General features: G+C 43.9%; 1 protein-coding gene across 1 annotated transcript; it reads left to right on the forward strand.

Annotated features, from left to right (window-relative positions):
• Positions 1–1,829: 1,829 nt before the first annotated feature.
• On the forward strand, positions 1,830–19,276 carry LRRC34 (leucine rich repeat containing 34). Its single transcript, XM_044434591.1, has 11 exons — positions 1,830–1,868; positions 6,317–6,438; positions 7,389–7,510; positions 8,642–8,706; positions 9,609–9,692; positions 11,130–11,258; positions 11,448–11,543; positions 12,958–13,112; positions 15,122–15,277; positions 17,356–17,482; positions 19,073–19,276. The coding sequence occupies exons 1-11, from the start codon at positions 1,830–1,832 to the stop codon at positions 19,274–19,276; spliced, it is 1,299 nt and encodes a 432-aa protein (XP_044290526.1).
• Positions 19,277–20,226: the final 950 nt, after the last annotated feature.

The following is a 20,226-nucleotide window of genomic DNA, read 5'->3' on the forward strand; positions in this document are numbered from 1 at the left end:
CCTGCTCTTTGATTCCCCTCTGAACTTAATTTGGAGTTTAATTCTGCATCAATTTTGATTGCAAAAAAATTCTATAAATTCCAGCAACAGAGCGTAAGAAAAGCCATGCTGGATCAGACCTGAGGTCCATCTAGTCCAGCACTCCACACACATAGTGGAGAACCAGGTGCCCACAGGATCCCTCAAGCAGGATGGGTGCAAGGCCTCCTCCTGCCCAAGCTCCTCAGCCATTGGTGTGTGCAGGCAGGTCACCTCTCCTAAAGGAGGTAGCATATCATCAGCAAGGCTAGTAGCCACTGGTAGCCTCCCCCTCCTTCTAAAGCCATCCAGATTTGTGGCCATCACCACTTCCTGCAACAGTGAACTTCATGGTTTTAACTATTCACCATGTGAAGAAGTCCTTCCTTTTATTCGTCTGAAAGCTCCCACCAATCAGCTTCATGGGATGACCTTGAAGAGAGTCGAGAAAGAAAAATCTCTCCCTTTTTCGCTTTCCACACCATGCATTATTTCAAACCTGTACCATGTCTCTTCCTACTCATTTTTTCTAAGCTGAACAGTCCCAGTTTTTGCTGCTGCTCCTCACAGGGGAACTGCTTCAGCCCCCTGACCATTTTCATTTCCCTCCTCTGCACTGCTTTGCAACTCTCAGTCATGTCCTTTGTCAGGTAAGGCAACCAGAACAGAACACAATATTCCAAGTGCAGCCGCATCAAAGACCTGTACATGGGAAATAAGGTTTTGGAAGTACTATTTTCTTTCCATTCGCAATTATGAGCTGCCTTCTTTACAGCAACTGCCACTGGGCCAACATTTTCATCAAGCTGTCCCCTGCTACCCCAAGATCCTTTTCTTGCCCAGATTGCATCCGTGTGCAATTGGTATTTTTTGCCCTGTCATGCATTCCTCGTGTATCCAAGCTGGCTGAGGAATCCTGGGAGTTGTAGGATATGTTTCTGTCTACACTTGGTTTCTTAAGAACCCCAAGTTCCTGAGTTCCTTCATGCTCCTATTTTCTGTACAGAGTAATTTCTGTTGCTAAATTTACAGGGCTCCAAAGAAGAAATGTCTTCTGTTTGGCTCAGAAGTTATGTGAATAACTTCATGTCCAAGTTTATATGTCTATCAGAGATTTTATGCAACTGGGATTTTGTGGGAAAAGGTGGGGGGGGGTTTGGAATTGTGGATGCTTATAGAGTACTGCAAAATATTCTGAAATAATAATCAGCACTTCATCTTAAAATGCATGGATCACAATATTTTTTTGTTGGAGTAAATGTCTGTTTTACAAATGAATGTTACAGTACTTTGCTGTGAATTCTCCCTTTTAAGTGATGTGTGGGGGCCCAAACATACATTACTTTAAAAAAGCAGCTACAGCTTTCTTTTCTCTTTCATTTTTAATTTAGCAGGGGCAGGGAGCTAAGCTTGTCTGAGACCATATGATAGTCAAGTCTTTAACAAAGCAGATGGATCAATATTTTGTAATAGAAGTTGCGTGGTGGGTGGTGACGTAAGAGAGGAGATGGAAGACATCCGTCTGCTCTTCTGGTTGTCAGGGAAAGTAGGTGGCATCCAGACTTGTTATTTTTTAAACCACTGGGAGCTTCTGACACAACTGTCAAATTCCGAGGCACTCACCCAGTTCAGGTGGGGCTGAAGATGATTTGTTCTTGTGTCTCTGATGTCATAGAACTGACCTGATGCTGTATGATCTTCAGCAGGCTGGTTTCAATGAGAGAAGAAGGGAGTGGAGAGAGAGGTGGGGAAAATGGCCAGGAAAAGGCCAGTGAGCTCATGCCTACCTCAGCTATCGTAATAATACCACCATGGAGAGCCTCCTCTTGGATTTGGCCTCATCTTCCCAGGTATCAGCAGAGAGAGGTGGGGAAGGAATGGGACAGGAGGAAACAAGGAATGAACCAGCAGAGATACTGGGAGAACGTATGTGCTTTCCTTCTGATACTCAGACCTCATACTTTATCTGAGCCAACAGTGTGCTGTAGATTGAGCGAGGGCAATGTGGACTGGGTTCAGACAATACCATAACCCACAGTCAAGGTCTGAATATGGGTTGAGACTAAGTTCACACAACCTGATAAGCCACAGTGGTTTATAAGCCAGGGGTAGCTTACTGTGTTCTTTTAATCCAGCTGGAGAGGTTAACAAATCATGCTGCAGCCACCATGGCTTATTGTGTTGTATGAACCTATGAGTGTGGGTTGTTGTTGAAATGTGGGTTATCATACTGTCTGAATCAAGCTTCACTCACCAACTTCGGCTTGTTAACCATTAACAAACTATGCCGAGAGCCCATGGTAAATTGCTAGATTGTAAACTGTGGTTTGTGTAGTGGGCTGTGTTATCTTAGCTTGGGCAACACTATTCATCAGCAACCAACATTCAACCCTTGAGGGTGGGTTATCCTGTAGTCTGAATCCAGCCATTCTCCAGATCAGCTTTTCCTAACCTGGCACCCTCCAAAAGTTTTGGACTTCAGCTCTCATCTGCCCCAGGCAGGGTGGCCAATGGTCAGGAAGTGCAAAGCTGCAGTTCAAAATATCTGAAGGGCCCCAGCCTGTGAAACTAATGAATGGCACTGTTGAAAGTCTCTTTTCCTTCTCTGGTTCACAGAATAGGTATGACGACAAAATGGTTCTATCTAATATGTTGTTGTTGTTAGTTGCAAAGTCGCGTCCATCGTGACCCCATGGACATTCCTCCAGGTTTTCCTGTCCTCCACTCTCTCCCAGAGTCCACCTAAGCTCACGCCGACTGCTTCAGTGTCTCCATTTAGCCACCTCATTCTCTGCCATCCCCTTCTTCTTTTGCCCTCAATTGTTCCCAGCATTAGGCTCTTCTCCAGTGAGTCCTTCCTTCTCATTAGGTGGCCAACGTATTTGAGTTTCATCTTCACCACTCCAAACACCTTGGAGGCTCAGACATAATTGTCATACGTCAGTGAAGTCCTTTTCATAAATAGAAACATAGAAACAGAGCAAGTCAGAAGGGACCTCCCAGGCCATCTAGTCTGACCTCCGGCACCAGCCGGCTCCACTCACGACATGCCCACCATGTGCATGTCCAGCCTATCTTTGAACACCCTCACCGATGGGGCCTCAATGACCTCTCGTGGAAGCGCATTCCACACCCTCGGGGTCCTAACTGTCAGGAAGTGCTTCCTGGCATCCAAATGGAACCTTGGTTCCCTGAGCTTTGCTCCATTGGAGCACGTCCTGCCTTCCTCTGCAGGGGAGAACAGGTCTCTACCCACCTCCGTGTGACATCCCCTCACATACCTGTATGTCGCCAACATATCCCCTCTGAGTCTCCTCCAGGCTGAAGAGACCCAGTTCCCTCAGTCTCGCCTCAGTCCCCATCCCCTGCAAACCAGCCACCAACCTTGTGGCCCTAAGCTGCTCTGACTCTAACCTAGCTATATCCTCTCTGTAATGAGGGGCCAAAACTGAGCACAATACTCCAGTTGTGGGTGCACCAGAGTCATATAGAGTGGTAGTAATAAATAAACTGAGAGTTGTTCCCCTACATCGAATGGACGTCATGAGAATGTGGGTTCGGTGGACTCACCAGGCAGAGTTCAGTGTCTTGATGAAAGTACTGGAAGCAAGTTGAAAGATATAAATGCAGATTGATTTGGGCGTTCCTTGCTGATGCTAGTGGAAGATGCTGTCCTGTCACCAACACTGAAGCAAGGTTCAATTGCCAGTTGTTTCTGTACATGGAATGGTGGAGTGTGTGTGGTAGGGGAAATCTTGTCCTTTGTCTTAGGCAGCAAAATGTCTCGAGATGCCCTAATTTAATGGATCTTTGTATTTCCCCTGAGGACTCAGCACCAAATACATACCTACCTACATACAGTCTTTCATACATTTTGCAATATATAAAACAGGAGCAAATTTTAGTCTTAAACCTATAGAGAGTGATACATTATTTAGGAACAGTTATGAATCCTTAACAGAACACCCCCTACTACTGAAACTGTTGTGTTCTTATTGTTCAGATAGTCTGTTTATGCATCTCGTTCCTCGGTAGATCAGCTTAGAAACTGTACAAAAGCACCTAGCAAAACATGTCTCTGAGTCTCTTCTCCCATCAGTGGCCAAATGTGCCCTAATTTGCTAGGCTGCTGACAGAACTGGCAAGGAGTTGCTATAGTGCCTTTCTGCCTGGTATGCTGCTCCTACTAAGCCTTTGATCGAACATGGTGTGAGTTATTAACTAAGGAAAGTCACTCTGCAGATGTCCAGAGCTACCATTTTCTACTGTTGCTTTTTAATAGTGTTATGGAGACTGAGCTTTGGCACTAAAAATACCTGTTATTGAGGAGCAGTTTCTCGAACTTGGAGGACATTTTTCTGCCTAAATATTACTTTTATATCCCACCTTCCCTCTTCTTGCAAGGAGCCGAGTGGCTTACAAGAGTCTCCTCCTCCCCATTTTATCCTCACAACAAAGCTGAGCGGTAGGTGAGGCTGAGAGTCGGCGACTGGCACAAAGTCACCCAGGGAGCTGCGCGGCTGCGTGGGGACGACCCAGACCTCCCCAGTCTCGATCCAGTACTCAGCAACCGCGCCGCACCGGCGCTCCTAAATATGCACAGGATAGCGCCGTAAGCCTTGCGGCTAGACATCGCCAGAGTTTCAACAAGCGCCCCGCCATCCCACGCCGCGTTATCAAAGGAAGGTGTCTCGGCGCGTGAATTGCTCGCGCGTTGCGCGGAATGCACGTGCGAGCGCTCGGAGGACTCGCTTGATTCTTGCAAGCTGCGCTGAAACCGCCGCTCTGGGACCCTCCCCAATCTTAGGCGACGTTTGCCGGCCGCCTTGGTAGATGAAGTAGGGCTATGGCGGAGGCCGGGGTAGCGTACCTCTTTCTGCACCCGGGCTGAAAGCTTGGGGGCGCAGGCGCGCGCCGGAACGCTCGGCCTGCGGGCGGGAAGGAGCGCGCGCACGGTCGCCCCAGCAACGGCGGCGCGGGTGGAGTTTGTTGCGCGGCGCGTGTCCTCTGCAGAGAAAGCATTGCGGCGGCCGCAGGTACGGGGCGCAGTAAAGGAAAGGGGTCTTTTCTATCCCGATTGCCCTGAAGTGGGGGGGGAAGGGGAGAGGAGGGGAGCCGCTCGCTTATTTCAGCTCCCGAAAGGCAACATGGCGAAAATGGTCAAATAAACAGGTCTTTCCTCCTCCAGGGTCAGTGCAGCCCCGTGAGTGTTTATGCAGAAAGAAACAAGTCCCTGCGCGTGTATTTGAAGGCCCAGCTGGCGTGATTTCCCCTCCCCAGCGAAGGTCCAACAGCCGGCATGATTTTTCCGCCACGCGAATCTTTGGCTTAAACATGCTTCGTGGAAAAGCTGCTCCGTGTGACTTTCTCGAAGTCCTCCTTGATAGAAGCCAGTTGCAGCTCTCATCTGGAGGAAGGAATTTGGCCCTGTGTATCGTGCCCTCGCCTTGCATAGTGCTAGTTGCTTGCGACTTCTTGTGAGCAGAGGCGTGGTATAAATATTTTAAATAAAAAAGGTGCCTCTTCCAGCCGTTCAGCAACCTGTGAAAAAGGATTCCACGATAATGGTATGACCAGCTTCTTGCTGGTCAGTCTCTCCCAACACCTTCCAAGCAGATCAAGATCAGAGTCATCAATCTACAGTCTTGACTGCTGGCCAGCTACACTGGCTTTGTGATACAAAAGAGGAATACTGTAGAAGCCATTAACCAAAGACCCCAGATGTTACAAAACAAACAAACCAGATACTGTGGCCTAATGCTAAGATGTTTCCCAGTTAAGTCTCTCTCCTCTCTTATCTACCAAATGGGGTTAGCTTCACCTTCAGGGTGCTTCTTTCTCCTTGAGGGCCAGACAGCAGTAAAACGGGATGCTAGTCAGTTGGATTTTCTTTTGGCCTTGAAATGATGTCTTTTGGGAGAAGCAGAGCAGTCCCTGCTTGGACTGAAGTTACAGGAAGACAGATTCTACCTAGACATCAGGAAAAACTTCCTGACTGTTAGAGCAGCACAGCAATGGAGCCATGACCCAGGGAGGTTGTGGGCTCTCCCACACTGGAGGCATTCAAAAGGCCGTTGGCCAGCCATCTGGTAGGGATGATTTACTTGGAGTCCCGCACTAAGCAGGGAAATGGACTCCGTGGCCGTATAGGCCCTTTCCAATGCTACTATTTTATGATTCTGTCAAGGATCTTCATAAAAATAAAGAAGTGACCATTTGTGAGTGTGTTATTTTCTTAATGTTTGATGCATAGCCAATGGTCCTTTTCTTTCACTCTCCCCCACCTTGCTTCCCACAGCTACCTATGTTCAAATCTCTGAGCCTTGACAAACAGTATTCTCAAATCTGTGAAGAACTGAAGCATCCGGAGAACCCATTCATAAGCCATGTTCTCCAAGAAGCCTCACAGGATGAAGAAATGTAAGGCAATAACAACGGGGAGAAGCCAATACGTTATTTCACTGTTGAACAGAGCTTGATTAAAATGTCATCCAAAAATTGAACTGATGTAGGGCTTGATTAAATGTTCTGTGCTAAGGTAATCTACATTCTGCAGTGAGGGATTCTGGGTTCTGTATAAAGAATACAAATGATGCAGAATTGCCTACATGTATCTGCTAGCTAAGGGAAAGGAAAGGAAAATTTGCGGGTTACTGAAGCTACCTACTACAAATCCCAGCCAACCATTTCACTTCTCAGATGCTCCAGACCTTCTGAGATGTCATCAAGTATTGCTCCCGGAGAGTATCTTTATGGTTAGAGACCTGCCCATATAGCTACAGATAAATGAGAGTATAGATAAATGGGCTAGAAAATCTGCTTGTCTGTCTTTCATGCTTTCATAGTTTTGCACTGTGTTGTTCAGCCAGAAATATGAAAGGCTGGTTTTGGACCTTGTCTGGAATTGAATGGCACAGGTTGGAGAATTAATGTAGTGTATTGTCTGAGAGTGTGTGCTGAGAAGTTGCTGATTCAAATTCATTCCAATCTTCAATCTATATTATGGGCATAATTGTACTGGCCTACCTCACATGACTGTTGTAAAATGTGTAAGCATATGTGAAGTCCATTGAATTCCTGAAACGTACTTTAATGGTATCATTATAGCTTCTACTGCATTGCACACTACTCGTTTTAAGAAACATGAGGAAGGTAGATACCATCAGGGTATTATTTTTCTTGAAACAAATGAAGTGGTAATTTGATATAACATTTGCTTTTAAATTCTATTTACTCAAAGACTGATTTCTGGTCAGATTGTACACATCATTCACCTTTGGCTAGAAATCTCCATGGAGAGGAACATAAATAATTTTTGAAGTCCTGTTAAAAGAATTAAATACCGACATCTTCTATTTACCTTATAACAGGTTATCCAAAAAAATCACAATAAAAATAGCTGGAAATAACCGCTTGGTACCTGTGCAGAAGGTGACAGATACTGATTTTCAAGTGCTTGCTCTTGTCTTTACAAACAATGTGTTTCTTACAGGTACGTATCCTTAATATTTAAATCTTTGACATGAATGTCCATGCTTAGCATAAGTTCTATCCACTCCATTTCACCCATTCATTCATATTTCTGCATTGCCACTTTTCTTTTTTTACCAGCACCTGTGAGAGTAGAGGCAAAAGAATGGGAGGCTTGGCATGGAAAAGCTTCCCCCTCTTTTACAAGCACAAAAGGTTGAGTGGTGGATCCTGGGAAGCAGTGCAGATGATGCCCCTAACTTGGGAGACTGTCACCAGTGTGTTATGAAAATTCTAATGACAACACATGACATCCCCCTTTTTGGTCCCCATATATTCAATACTGAATAAGCAGAAGGCAAGACCTTACTTTAATCACAGAGGAGACTCCGTGGGGAATTTTAGAGCAGTTTGTAATGTGGATATGCAGTGCATTGTGGGTGCAAAAAGGCAAATCGGAAAAGCTAGCTGGTACCATCAGTTTTTAATTGCACAGAAAAAACAGAGCAGTGAGTCCAGAGGCTTGGGTATTTGGAAGCTATCTGTCTTCCTTTGATTTCGGGACAGCCCTGGGGCAGTCACTCTATCTATATAAACTCTTCTTCCCAACTCGCATTTGCCATCCTGGCTAGGGCAGATGAAAATTGAAATCCAAAAGCATCTGTAGGACACCAGGTTGGGGTTGTGCAGACACTCCTGAGGTTGGAGCTCAACAGGCCTTGTGAAATTTTTGCAAATGAGGCTTAAGATACTGTTGACTTCAGCACCGATTGTGTCAACAACTGAAAAAAGTTCACACTGAAGATTAAACACAGGAGAACTGTCTGTAACCTTAATGACCGTTCTGGCCAAAGTCAGTTTTGCTGTCATGTTACAAACCCAGCGGAAGCTGCTTTAATTCCCTGCAAGCAAAAATTGCAAGCATCTGTAAATGTGAAAGAGAGGCATTAGTAACATTAATAAACTTTCTGCCCAGTGTCAGTATTGCATTTGCGTTGGGTACCAGAATGATGAAAGAAACATTTTAAGCCTCATGGGTGAAAACACAATTGGAAGAGCAGAATGGTGCACAGAATGGCTAAAATTAACAGGCTGTAACAACAATGAATGGTTTACTCAGTGTTCTCATTTCTATATACATTGGCTCTTTCAGGGCTGGACCTGAGATACAACCTGTTAACTGATGCTGCTGCAGTACACATTGCCGCTTTCCTTCAGGTACTTCCAATGAAGACCAATGATCATTCTTACCTGGGAATTCCTTAGAAATGATAGTTAGGGTGACATGAATTGTCACAGAAACAAAGCTCACAAAACAATGTCATGCTGGTCCATGTAAAGAAAGATCCCAAGTCCTCAGTTAGGAAGCAGAAAGTCCATAAAATACACCTCCTATGAGTTCTTCAGAAATCTTCATCAAGTTAGGTGGCACAAAAAGCAGAGGATGGAAAAAAATGTATCCCATAAGGGAAGCGTCAGGTTTCATAGATACTACTATACTTTCCCCATCACTGTGTGTGGAAAGACAGTCTGCCTCTGTGGAAGAAAATCATGGGAGGAATAATTTGTAGAAGGATCCCAAGCTGCTGTCAAGACATTTCTCAGTGTCACTCAGTTGATCGATAGCTGTGTGGTACATAACTTTTCTGGGAAGTGGGATGCTCGTGGGAATGACTCCTCCCATCGCATCTTGGGGCCAGCACCAAATGGTACTAAGCAAGGAATTCTCCAAATGATTATCCCTAGTGATAGCTGCTGGATTGGATCCACACATTTATGCAAACATAAGCACCAGGGGATCCTGTACTTGCCTTTGTTCTCTCTGGCAGCAGAGGAGTAGTGCTGTCAGAAAGTGGCTGTCTGTTTGGGGAAGAAGAGCACAGCAGTGTGCCTGCACCCCGGGGCTGCATTTGTAGATTGGTGATAGAATGGAGTTTTTGCTTAGTTCAAAAGCTCATGGGCCTTTAGTGAGAGATACTGAGTGCAGTTCTACTCAGGACCATGCCATGTGGGAGAGGAATGAATGGGCAGGTTCCAGATGGCAGGGCTGGGAGGGGAGTAAGGGGCCCCATGGAACCCGCCCATTTACAAGTACCTGGATTTCCTTCCTTGTCTTCTAGGATAATCATACCCTGCTTTACCTGAACCTGATGTTTAATGACATTGGTATTACTGGAGCAGAATTCATAGCTAAAGCCCTGCATGTAAGTATCCATCAGTCTTGGAGGGGAAGTCTTGGAGTAAAAAGTATTTTGTTTGCAGCAAAATACTTAGGAATTTCAAAACTGATGTGGGTTATTGGTGAACTTTTGGGAGGTGCAGGGGAAGCCACCCTGAAGGGACACTTGCGTTCAATGTTGTTGCGGTATTTAGAAGTAATTGAGAATTGTGTGAGCTATTTCAGGTTCCTCACAAGAGGAAAAAAGCTGGAATAGAATGTAATAATAGTAACAATTAGTAGTAGTATTGCTTGAGCTCCCTGACGTTGCAGAGAGGTACATCAGGTGGTAGGGTCTCTGGTTGCCATTGGCTGAACTAACCTGATCCTAGAGAAAGGCAGAAGGGTTAGGAGGGTTAGAAAAAGCACAGAAAGGAAGGGTAGTGCCTTGAAGGTAGCAGGCAAAGAGAAGCAAGGAAAAGTGCTCACGTTAGCACACACACCCAGAAGACTCTCTCCCCTCACCTGTTTTGGTAGTCATGGTAGCCACTCTTTTGGAAGGTTGTGGTTGTGGAGTGGGACAATCTAACTAAAATTTGTGATAGTCATAGGCTGTGGCTTACAGATTTGATTCAGGGCCCTCCCCCTTCCCCCTCCTACTTTGGATATTGATGTTCAGAGGAATGAGAAGAAGGAAAGAAATGGTGAGGAAGAACGAGCATAGGGAGAGAGCACCCAGGGCCGAAAACTATAGCAGTGGGAAAAGCTGAAGTTCACCGAATGATTTGAAAAAGCTGCTCTAGACTTAGCTGCTGTAGCTTGGTGGTAGAGCATCTGTTTTGTGTGTAGAAAACCTCAGGTTTAGTCCTCATTTCCCCAGGTAAGGTTGGGAAACTTCTGCCTGAAAACCTGGAGGGATGCTGCCAGTCAGTGTTGCCATTACTGGGCTGGATGGACTAGTGCTCTGACTTTGTACGAGGCAACTACCTCTGATCCCAATTTCACTGAATTTAAAGATGCCACAGTCTGTGTTGGATTGTGTTTAGTGAGAATCATCAATAAAAATAGTTGTGGAAGTAAATTGCACAGTTAGATGATTAAAACTACAGTGAGAAGCATATTCATTTTGAAGCACTGCTGAAAGCAATGGTGCACCAGGAAAAGGGGTTTGATGAGGTGCCCCTGGCTGAGGATGATAGGAGTTGTAGTCCAATACATCTGGAAGGCATCAGGTTGGGGAAAACTGGTAATCTTGGGCTCCTTCCTGATGTTTGTTTATTTAACAGCTGTGAGATAGCCCAGCCTTGGGCTTTCCTCCCTCACCCGTTTAATATGATCCCTCAGCATGTTACTGGATTACAGCTGTAAGAGGTTTTTCATGGCAATTGCTGGAGAACCTATTTCTGCAAGTTTTTAACTCCGTAGCAAATTAGGGTTCTTTGCAGATAAGAGTGTCATGAAATAACTGACGTTTCATGCCTAGCGGAATGAAACTCTGCTTCATCTACGAATGACCGGCAACAAGATCGACAACAAGGGAGGGATGTATTTTGCAGCAATGATGCAAGTTAACAATACGTTACAGAAGTTAGATTTTGGAGACTGTGACCTGGTGAGTAAAGTCAAATTACCCTGCTCCAAAATGTCTAGACAAAATGCAAAGCTGTTTCAAATATGTTTAACTGCTAAAAAATATGTTTAGAACTGTAGTTTTGGAGGGAACAAAAGATCAGCTTGTATATTGGTAGAAACTGTATGACTGGCTTTCCCTGGATTGTGTGTCCTTTGTCTTTATCTCCAGGGTACACAAAGTCTGATAGCATTAGCAACAGTTTTGAATCACAATGAATCGATCAGAGCCATAAATCTAAACCGGCCAATACTGTACAGTGAAGAGGTAAGCGTCATGGATAGATACCAGAACTGTTGCAAGAGAAAGGAACAGGGTGCCAGGGAGGGGAATAGGAACAGCAGAAGAAAGTGAATGGGTTATTACTGTCTCTGTAGCAGCTTTCCTTAGCCTCCGTATGCTTTGTATATGTCCTCTAAGGTAAGTGGAGGAAAGCAGGTCTTCTGAAAGCAAAATCGAAGGCCTCAACGCACTGAACTCTAGACATATTGAATTGCGATGCTAGATGCACTGGATTGTAATGGACATTGGAATGCTAAAGTTGTGTTCCAGCACATCAAGTTGCTGTAGATGAAGCAAATCTTGTGTTTTTCCTCCACTAGATATAGCAGGATATGGATATAGCTAGATGTTCTTACTCATCTCAGTGGGAACCCAACTGCAGTGCGTGCTTGGTGTACTGGTTAAGAGTGCTGAACTCAGGAGATCTGGGATCTAGTCCCACTCAGCCATGAAACTAACTGGGTCACTTCAGGTCAGTCACAGACTCGGCCCAACTACCTCACAGGGGTATTGTGAGAATAAGACTGAGAGAAGGAGCTATGTAAACTGCCTTGAGTTCCTTGAAAAGAAAAAAGATAGGATGTTAATATGATTAATAATAATAATAAGTGATTATCTCAGTGAAGATTTGCACATTTTAATGACATGGATCTTGGATCTGAATGAGGAAGAGACATGGCATTTAAAGCAAATGCAATGCAGTGATTGTCTGCATGCTGTACTGGATGAAATCTATTCAGCTTTTACGGTTTTGCATCCAGAGCTGCCCTGCAGTGCTCCTTAGTCTCCTATTGACCAAGTAGGAAACTTTATTTATTTATTTATTTATTTATTTATTTATTTATTTATTTATTTAAACATTTCTATGCCGCCCCTTGCCGAAGCCTCGGGGCAGCTCACAGCATAAAATAAAATACAATAAAATACAAAAATAACAATATAAAATATATAACAATATAAAAGAAGTCGCCCTGGCCAGATAAATAAGCAAATATTGTTAACAATTAAAATGACGTTTAAATAAAAAGGTCTTCGCCTGGCGCCGAAAAACAAATAACGACGGTGCCAGGCACCAGGTGGACCTCTCTAGGGAGCGCATTCCATAGATTGGGCGCCACCGCAGAGAAAGCCTTCCTCCGAGTACCTACCCTCCTAATTTCTTTCACGGAGGGTTCCTGGAGGAGGGCCTCTCCCGCAGATCTCAAGGGGCGGCCGGGCATATATGGATGTAAGCGCTCCTTCAGGTAACCAGGACCCAAGCCGTTTAGGGCTTTATAGGTCATCACCAACACCTTGAATTGGGCCCGGAAACTTCCTGTGATGAGATGAATTACGAGGATCCCCATTGGCTCTAGAACATGTTTGGTTTAAGTTCTAACTGAATAATATTAATCTTTAGGAAGAGACTACCGTCCACATAGCTCTCATGCTGAAAATTAACAGCGTCCTTGTAGAACTGCATTTGTGTAAACATGGAATGAAGAATTTTGGTGTTGAACGTCTATGTGATGCATTATATGAAAACGCTACCCTTCGATATCTTGACCTGAGTTGGTAAGAGAGGCTGAAATTACATAGACTGCCTTTTCCCTTTTTAATAGACTACAGGTCTGCAGCAAAATGTTGCAGTGTGATGTATTTCTTTTCAGGATTCCAGACACACCATTTCATTCCAGCCACTCCTCCCCAACATTTTTTCTGTCCCCTGCACCCTGCCTGTGTCTACAGATATTGTGTCCTCCCCAGTTGTTCTCCCCATGCCACAAGTCATGGGGAGATAACCCCCTTTGGTGCTGTTTTGGCTACAGAAGGACCAGCAGATACTTCATAAAATAAGATTGTCATGAGGTATGTTGTATGCATAAAAATGCAAATAAGACTTACTTCTGACTATCTATGTGTGTGTGTGTGTAAATTGAGAATGAGTTTTGAACAAGTGTACCTCAAAATCTGTGTACACCCAACATTAAATAATACTTAACCTACTGTATATTCAGAGAACTTTGAATACATTGGGTTGGACCCAAACATCTGGAACAAGATTGTTCTCTAAGTCTTGACTAAGCCCCTTCAATATTAGTGTGCCTTACTTTTCAACTGACATTTTTTTTTTGTTTAATTGCTAAGTTGTGTCCAAACCTTCACAACCCCATGGACAACATTCCTCCAGGCTCTTCTGTCCTCCACCATACCGTGGAGTCCACCCAAGCCCACAACATTTATTTCAATAGACATAAATTGTGCTCTTAGTTGAACCTTGTTCCTGTTAAACTTAAATCCCAGTTTGTTCCCACTAAACTTAAGTGTATCTATATCAGCCTACCACAACCTGAGATGCCTTTTTGGTATTTTCAGAACAAATTTCCAGGATTTCTGGTCATGCTGGCTGGTACTCATAGAGGTCCAAGCCATTTGGAGACCACAAGGTTGGAGAAAACTGATTTGTGCCTTCCCTGTTTAGTTTTTATATGCACTCAGAATGGCTGACAGAAATTAAAACCAGCATAACGTTTCATAATAGAATATGATAAAACCAAGACAGGTTCATCAGATAGTCATGCCTAATTTTCCCTATTGACTTCAGTGGGTTCTACATGGATCTAACTTAGGCTGCATTCACATAATATGACAAGCAATCCTGCATGGTTACCAGGGTTAATGGTTTTTACCATGATCTACCTGACAGGCATTCAAGTGATTTCTGCATTATCATGGTTGCCATCCTCCCCAGTCTCTCCTCCTTCGGTTGGCACATACCCATCAGACACTGGGCCTGAAATTCAGCCCTACGGTACATTGCTCCTCGCTTGTGTCACCTGCTTCTTGCTCACTGGTTTGCACATACAGGCTGGATGGTTGAAGTGACTCTTTTCAGTGGATTCTGCGGTAGTTGTATACCAGGAAGCCTTGATCCTGCGTTCAGACAACACAACAACCCATATTGGTATGAAGAAACCATAGAACAAGCTATTGTTTCTTAATCTGAAATACCATGATTGGGTTCAAACAACACCTCAGACCAACAATGGTAACCCCCCGCCCCCAGCATTGTTGTGTTGTTTGAACCCAGCCTTACTCTGGATCTAATCCATTACCTCGGTAATTCTTACTACAGACCTGCAAAGCAGAACAGTGTTGGTAGGTTGAAGCTGAGAGAACAACAGCTTGTTTAAGACCACCTACATTTGTTCAAGGTGGTAAGACTGAACTGACAACTAACTGGCTTACATCTTAACCATATAAGTAAAGGATGTTGCCTCTGTCATTCTATGTATCAGCATAATTCTTGCATGTTAGCCAAAAGGGCTGCTTAGATATCAGTAGAATTAATCAGTGACATATACAATTTATTAAATGCCAAAACACATTTCTTGGTGATACTTGCTCACTATTGGAAAAATATCAGAATTATGAGACACTGTAAAAAAGTGACAAATTAATCTCGGTGTAAGTTTTTATCACCTGGAGTCTGTAGCTCTGTTCAAATGTATTTTCTTAATCCATCTGATCCTTTGGAAGGTGACAGTGTCAGAATAGAAAAGTATATGCTTTTCTCTTTTCAGTAACAAAATTTCTCGGGATGGCGTCCAATTTTTGGGACAGATGTTAAAACGAAACAACACCCTGGAAATCCTGGATCTTAATTTTAACAGAATAGAAGATGATGGGGCTTTCTATCTGAGTGAGGCGCTTACTAAGCATAACCGGACCCTTCAAGCGTTAGTATACAGAACTCCTTAACTCTCAGGATTTGTTACTGTAAAGGCAGACATATGGTTTGGCAGAGCAAACTGGATATGGTAGGAATCCATGAGAGGCAGTGTGGCCTGGTGGTTAAAAGTGCAGGACTGGGACTTGGGTGATCTTGGAGCCAATGGATTCTGGGCCTGTCACAGACTCTCAGCCCTCCCTACCTCACAGGGTTGTTGATGTGGGGATAAGATTGAAAGCAGGAGAAGAATTATGCAAGCTGCTTTGAGTTCTTTGTAAGAAAAAAAGGCAAGATAGAAATCTAATGAATAAATAATAAATCATCCTATACTTCAGGTCAAAATGTCCCTGTTGCTAATTCCACAGTGACACACATGCTTGGCCCAAGGAATTTACTGAAACAGTAGAATGACAATGTTGGGCACCTGTCCGTTGTGCAAGAGTCCCTCCTTGGCATCCTCCGTGATCCTGCAGAGGTTCCTGGGATGCACCTTATGGATCAACTGCCTCCTAAAAATGAGCGCTTGAGTCACTGGTGCAACCAGGCCAGCTCGGTCTGCTCACAATTGGTGCAAAAAAGGATGAGGCCCTGGATGCTCCATCATGTTGCTTGGGGGTTTGGGGAAACAGTGGACTGTTGTTGTTAAACTAGCTTGACTCTGCATGTGACTGGCCATGTGAAAGGACATGTTCCCGCAGTCATGTATTTGGCTTGCAGCTGTCCATAGATACCCAGCTATCTGGATTTGTAACAAATGAAGAGATATTAATTGCTTAGAGATGTGTTTTAACTATGGTAAGTGGGCATAAGTTGTTAAAAGAAATATGCTCATACAACACATGGACTTTTGTAGACAATGGCGCCCTCAAGAGGACCTTTTCCATCTATCCTAATTACTAGCCAGGCTGCATCAAGACGGGGGCGCCGGGGGGGGGGGGGGCTTAGTCACATCCAAAGCTGTTCATGGCTTTTCTTTCTCCCTACCAGCCAGCCCAAAAGAGAGGAAGGAAGTCATGTCCCTCATCACCAAAAAACCCATCTGACTCCCTTTTCCAGATGTTTCTGAGATTGGGAATGGACTTTGTTGCTGTTTTCACCTTTTTCAATATTAGGTCTTCCCTGGATCACACAGAAAGCTGACATGCATGTTACGTTGGCATCATGTAATAGTCATGTCATGGGCACTCGATTGCCCAGAACACCTTGTAATAAGCAGTTAATGTGAATTTTCTCAGGGCCCAGTACATTTCTTTAAATTAGAAGCATTAGGCTAGATAAGCCTATATTCCCAAGAGAAACCCTGTTATCTGGCCAAGGTCTAATAAACAAGTACCAGGCTCTGTGTACTGCTTATTTTATATACTGCATTCCTTAGATAAGAGTTTGCTGGAACAGCCAGGTCATCTCCACCCCTAATTTCTCTTAACTGACAGCTTTGGGCATTTTCTAGGAGGCAGAGAGGCATGTTTAAAATTTATGGCACTGCTAGATAGACCTGGCTTCTGCTTGGGACCAGGAGTGCAAAGATGTCCAGCTCAGAATTCCTGGATGGCATCCATCATACATGGAAAGCCTGTCATCTAAAGGGATGTGTTTGCTTATGAATAATCTGCATCCATATTTAATCAACCTATTTGTAGTCCGGAAAAGCATTTACTACCTGTAAGATGGCTTTGCTGGGCTAGGTCCCTGGGGTAAATTAGCTTGAAAAATGAACCTTTCTGTGCAGAAAGTAATCCACTGCTGTGCTGCTGATGGAGAGGGCTTTCTCTCGTGTCGTCCTCAAACAATGGAGCAGTTCCCCTCCAGAGATACAATTGGCCCCCACTTAGTTGGTGTAAATATGCATTTTTAATTTAGCCTTTTATGTGATTTTTATTGTTTTTAATGTTCTGGTGGTATAATTGTTTTCAGTTGATGGCTTTTTAGCAAATAAGGCAGTATGTAAATGTTAATAATACAGTTAGGGGCTGTTAAGGAAAGGATTTGAGTCATATACATTTTAAATCATGCATGAACTATTTATATGCAGTCCACCTTTGCTCAATGTCTGATCTTGCTTTCTGCCTTGTACTTGTTTACCAGGTTAGCAGTGACAAATAACAGTATAACTGGGCAAGGGTTGGTTGCCCTTTCGGAATCAATGAGAATAAACCTTGTTCTTTCCTATATCTACATTTGGGGAAACAAATTTGATGAAGCCACCTGTGCGGTAAGTTTCATGTATCTCCTCACAGTCGTCGTCGTCCTGTGATCAGGCCTATGTAATTGAGTAGAAAACCAGTTCTGCTTGAAAAAAGGAAGAAAAACGTTGTCGAAAGGGCTGGTGTTGCTGCCACAGTGGGCAAAGCCAAGCCTGCTACATGCCACGGTTTGTGGAGCAGCAGTGGCGGCAACACCTTGATCTGGCCTGCTCTGAAGTGAGGATGAGAGTTTCTCTTCCCATCCAGTGCTGCATGGTGCCACTGCTTGCTGCCCTTGTGTTTTGCTCTGCCGTCATTCCTGTTGCGGTGGCAGCTGCTGGGACTCACTGCTAAGATTGCTTCTGTTTGAAAGAAGACAACACAGAACATAACTAATGTGTTCCATGAGGTTTCCAAACCCACTTATCTCTCTAGCACCCTGGTGCCTTCCAGAAGGTTTAAACTATAGCTCACATAATTCCTGACCATTTGGTGGCATGCTATCTGGATCTGATGAGCAATATGGCCCAGAACAGGGAGTTTTCCCTACAAAGTATACACAACGTAAAAATCCTAAGTGATCAGATAGTGGATGTATCACATTATGTGAAGAGAAGGGCAAGATTAAGGATGGGCACAGAGATGCTTGCTAGGGAGAGAGGGTTTCTTCCCTTCTCTCTCTCCCTTTAATAACTGTATGAATAAAGACTTCTAGCCCTTATGAGAGATCCTACGTGGATAATACAGTCAAAACTGATACAAGGTTTAAGAGTATAACATTTCAAAACTGGAGAAGACAAACCTGAGAGTATAAGCCAAAGTAAAAAAGATGATGGGATTGATGTGGTTTGGTTTAGTTTGTAAAGCAGCGGTCCCCAACCTTTTTGGCACCAGGGACTGGTTTTCAGGAAGACAATTTTTCCATGGACGGGGGGCAGCGGATGGTTTCCGGATAATTCAAGTGCATTACATTTATTGTGCACTTCATTTCTATTATTATTGATTTATTATGGTGTCTATGCAGTCAAGCCTCTCTGCTAATGATAATCTGTATTTGCAGCTGCTCCCCATCACCACCTCAGCTCCAACTCAGATCACCAGGCATTAGATTTTCATTAAGAGCACAACCTGTGTCCCTCGCATGCAGTTTACAGTAGGGTTCACGCTCCTATGCTAGCGCTGGGGAGTGTCTGCAAATACAGATGAAGCTTCACTTGCCTGCCCACTGCCCACCTCCTGCTCTGTGGCCTGGTTCCAAACAGGCCATGGACTGGTACCAGTCCATGACCTGGGGCTTGGGGACCCCTGCTTCAAAGGGCAGGTGTAACTATGGCGTGATGTTGCATAGGATGAGGTCTGAAAGAAAAGGGTTGATCCTTTCTCACACCATTTGTTTCCTATTTGAATCCCCTCTCCTAAGCTGCAATTTGCTCTGTTGGGAAAAGGTGCTTGGGGCTGGGGGAGGGCTGGGACTGGGATTGGAAAACTAGTTCCTGACTCAATTCACTCCCCCAGTGTTGTAGCCTATCACAGCTTCATTTGCCCTTTTGAAAAACAACATCTGGTCATGTCTACGCCAACATCTTTCTTTTGACCCAAAGTCAACCTTTGTATTTCAGGCATATGCAGAGTTACTTCGTAGTGGTCGCCTGAAGCCAACAGGTACAGATGTTCAGCCATATGAAGTGGATGGGCACACGTATCTTGCTGAAGTCTCCCATGGCCTGAAAAGGCATTACTATTGGACGCCCAGTTATGGAGAACCTGATAACAAAGATGCCAATGCCTCTCTAGCGATAACTCCCATTGCAGAAAACCTGTGATCATCTTGGGATAGTTTTAATTTAAAAACAATTGTATATAGTTATTCAGAGAACTGATTTTTTGAAATACATTTTGAATCTTAATCATGACATCAAATCACCATAGGAAACCTTTTTCTTCCTACAGTTGGGTTCCAGTCCGGCAACAGGTAATCTTTAGTTATAATTGATTTGTCCTTTGCTTTTACAATAGTTCTGGACCATGCTTACAATTTTAACTTCATTGCACCACAATGATCAAGATTTGCTGTGATGATACAAAAGGTCTTCTATATAGAGTTGTACTCAGGAAAAATGATATCTACTTGAAAAGTAAAACCAGTCTTAAGGTATGTTTCTTTGTGATATTATTTGCATCAGTGTATTTCAGAATCAATTAAAAGATTCACCCAAGAAACCATTTTTGTCAGTGCAGCAGGATGAGATTTGCAAATCATGACTACTAGGGGGAAAAACACTTTGTAAAATATTCTGGCTATTTTGAAGTAAAAACATGAAAATCAGCCGCACATGGAAAACAATCAAATGCAACAATGTAGGCTTAAGACAGGTTATTTAATGTTTTGTTGCCAGGTTATACAAAAGTTTTAAAACTCATTAACACCCACTGGCCAGGTTCAGGTGCTTTGTCACAACTCCACTGGGTGTTGCATTTTTGGATGGTTCTCACATGCACCACTGATGCTTTAAATAACCTATGGTGAGTCTGGCATGTTATATGAACCACAACTTTGGGTTTTGACATGCAAAGGCATTGGATTTCTGCAGAACTCCAATTGCAGCAGGAAGTCCATGGCCTTGACTCAGTGTGTGCATTATGTTCCTGTTTATACTAGCTCGAAAACTATTCCTTCTGTGCAGTTCTAGACTATGTGGTGGGAGCTTATGAAGGTGATGAGCTCAACTTCTGAAGTCCTTAGGACCAGTATGAGGATCTTAGTTGCAGCATG

Source organism: Varanus komodoensis, unplaced genomic scaffold (genome assembly GCF_004798865.1).
Source record: "Varanus komodoensis strain SLA01 unplaced genomic scaffold, ASM479886v1 scaffold28, whole genome shotgun sequence".
NCBI classification, from domain to species: domain Eukaryota; kingdom Metazoa; phylum Chordata; class Lepidosauria; order Squamata; family Varanidae; genus Varanus; species Varanus komodoensis.

What these genes read in the sequence shown, in the direction of transcription:
- LRRC34 (XM_044434591.1), top strand. Translation starts at nt 1,830, where the DNA reads ATGGAGAGCCTCCTCTTGGATTTGGCCTCATCTTCCCAG. An exon ending in ATTTTGGAGACTGTGACCTG is followed by an intron (nt 11,259 to 11,447) that starts GTGAGTAAAGTC and finishes CTTTATCTCCAG; the next exon opens with GGTACACAAAGTCTGATAGC. An exon ending in CAATACTGTACAGTGAAGAG is followed by an intron (nt 11,544 to 12,957) that starts GTAAGCGTCATG and finishes ATTAATCTTTAG; the next exon opens with GAAGAGACTACCGTCCACAT.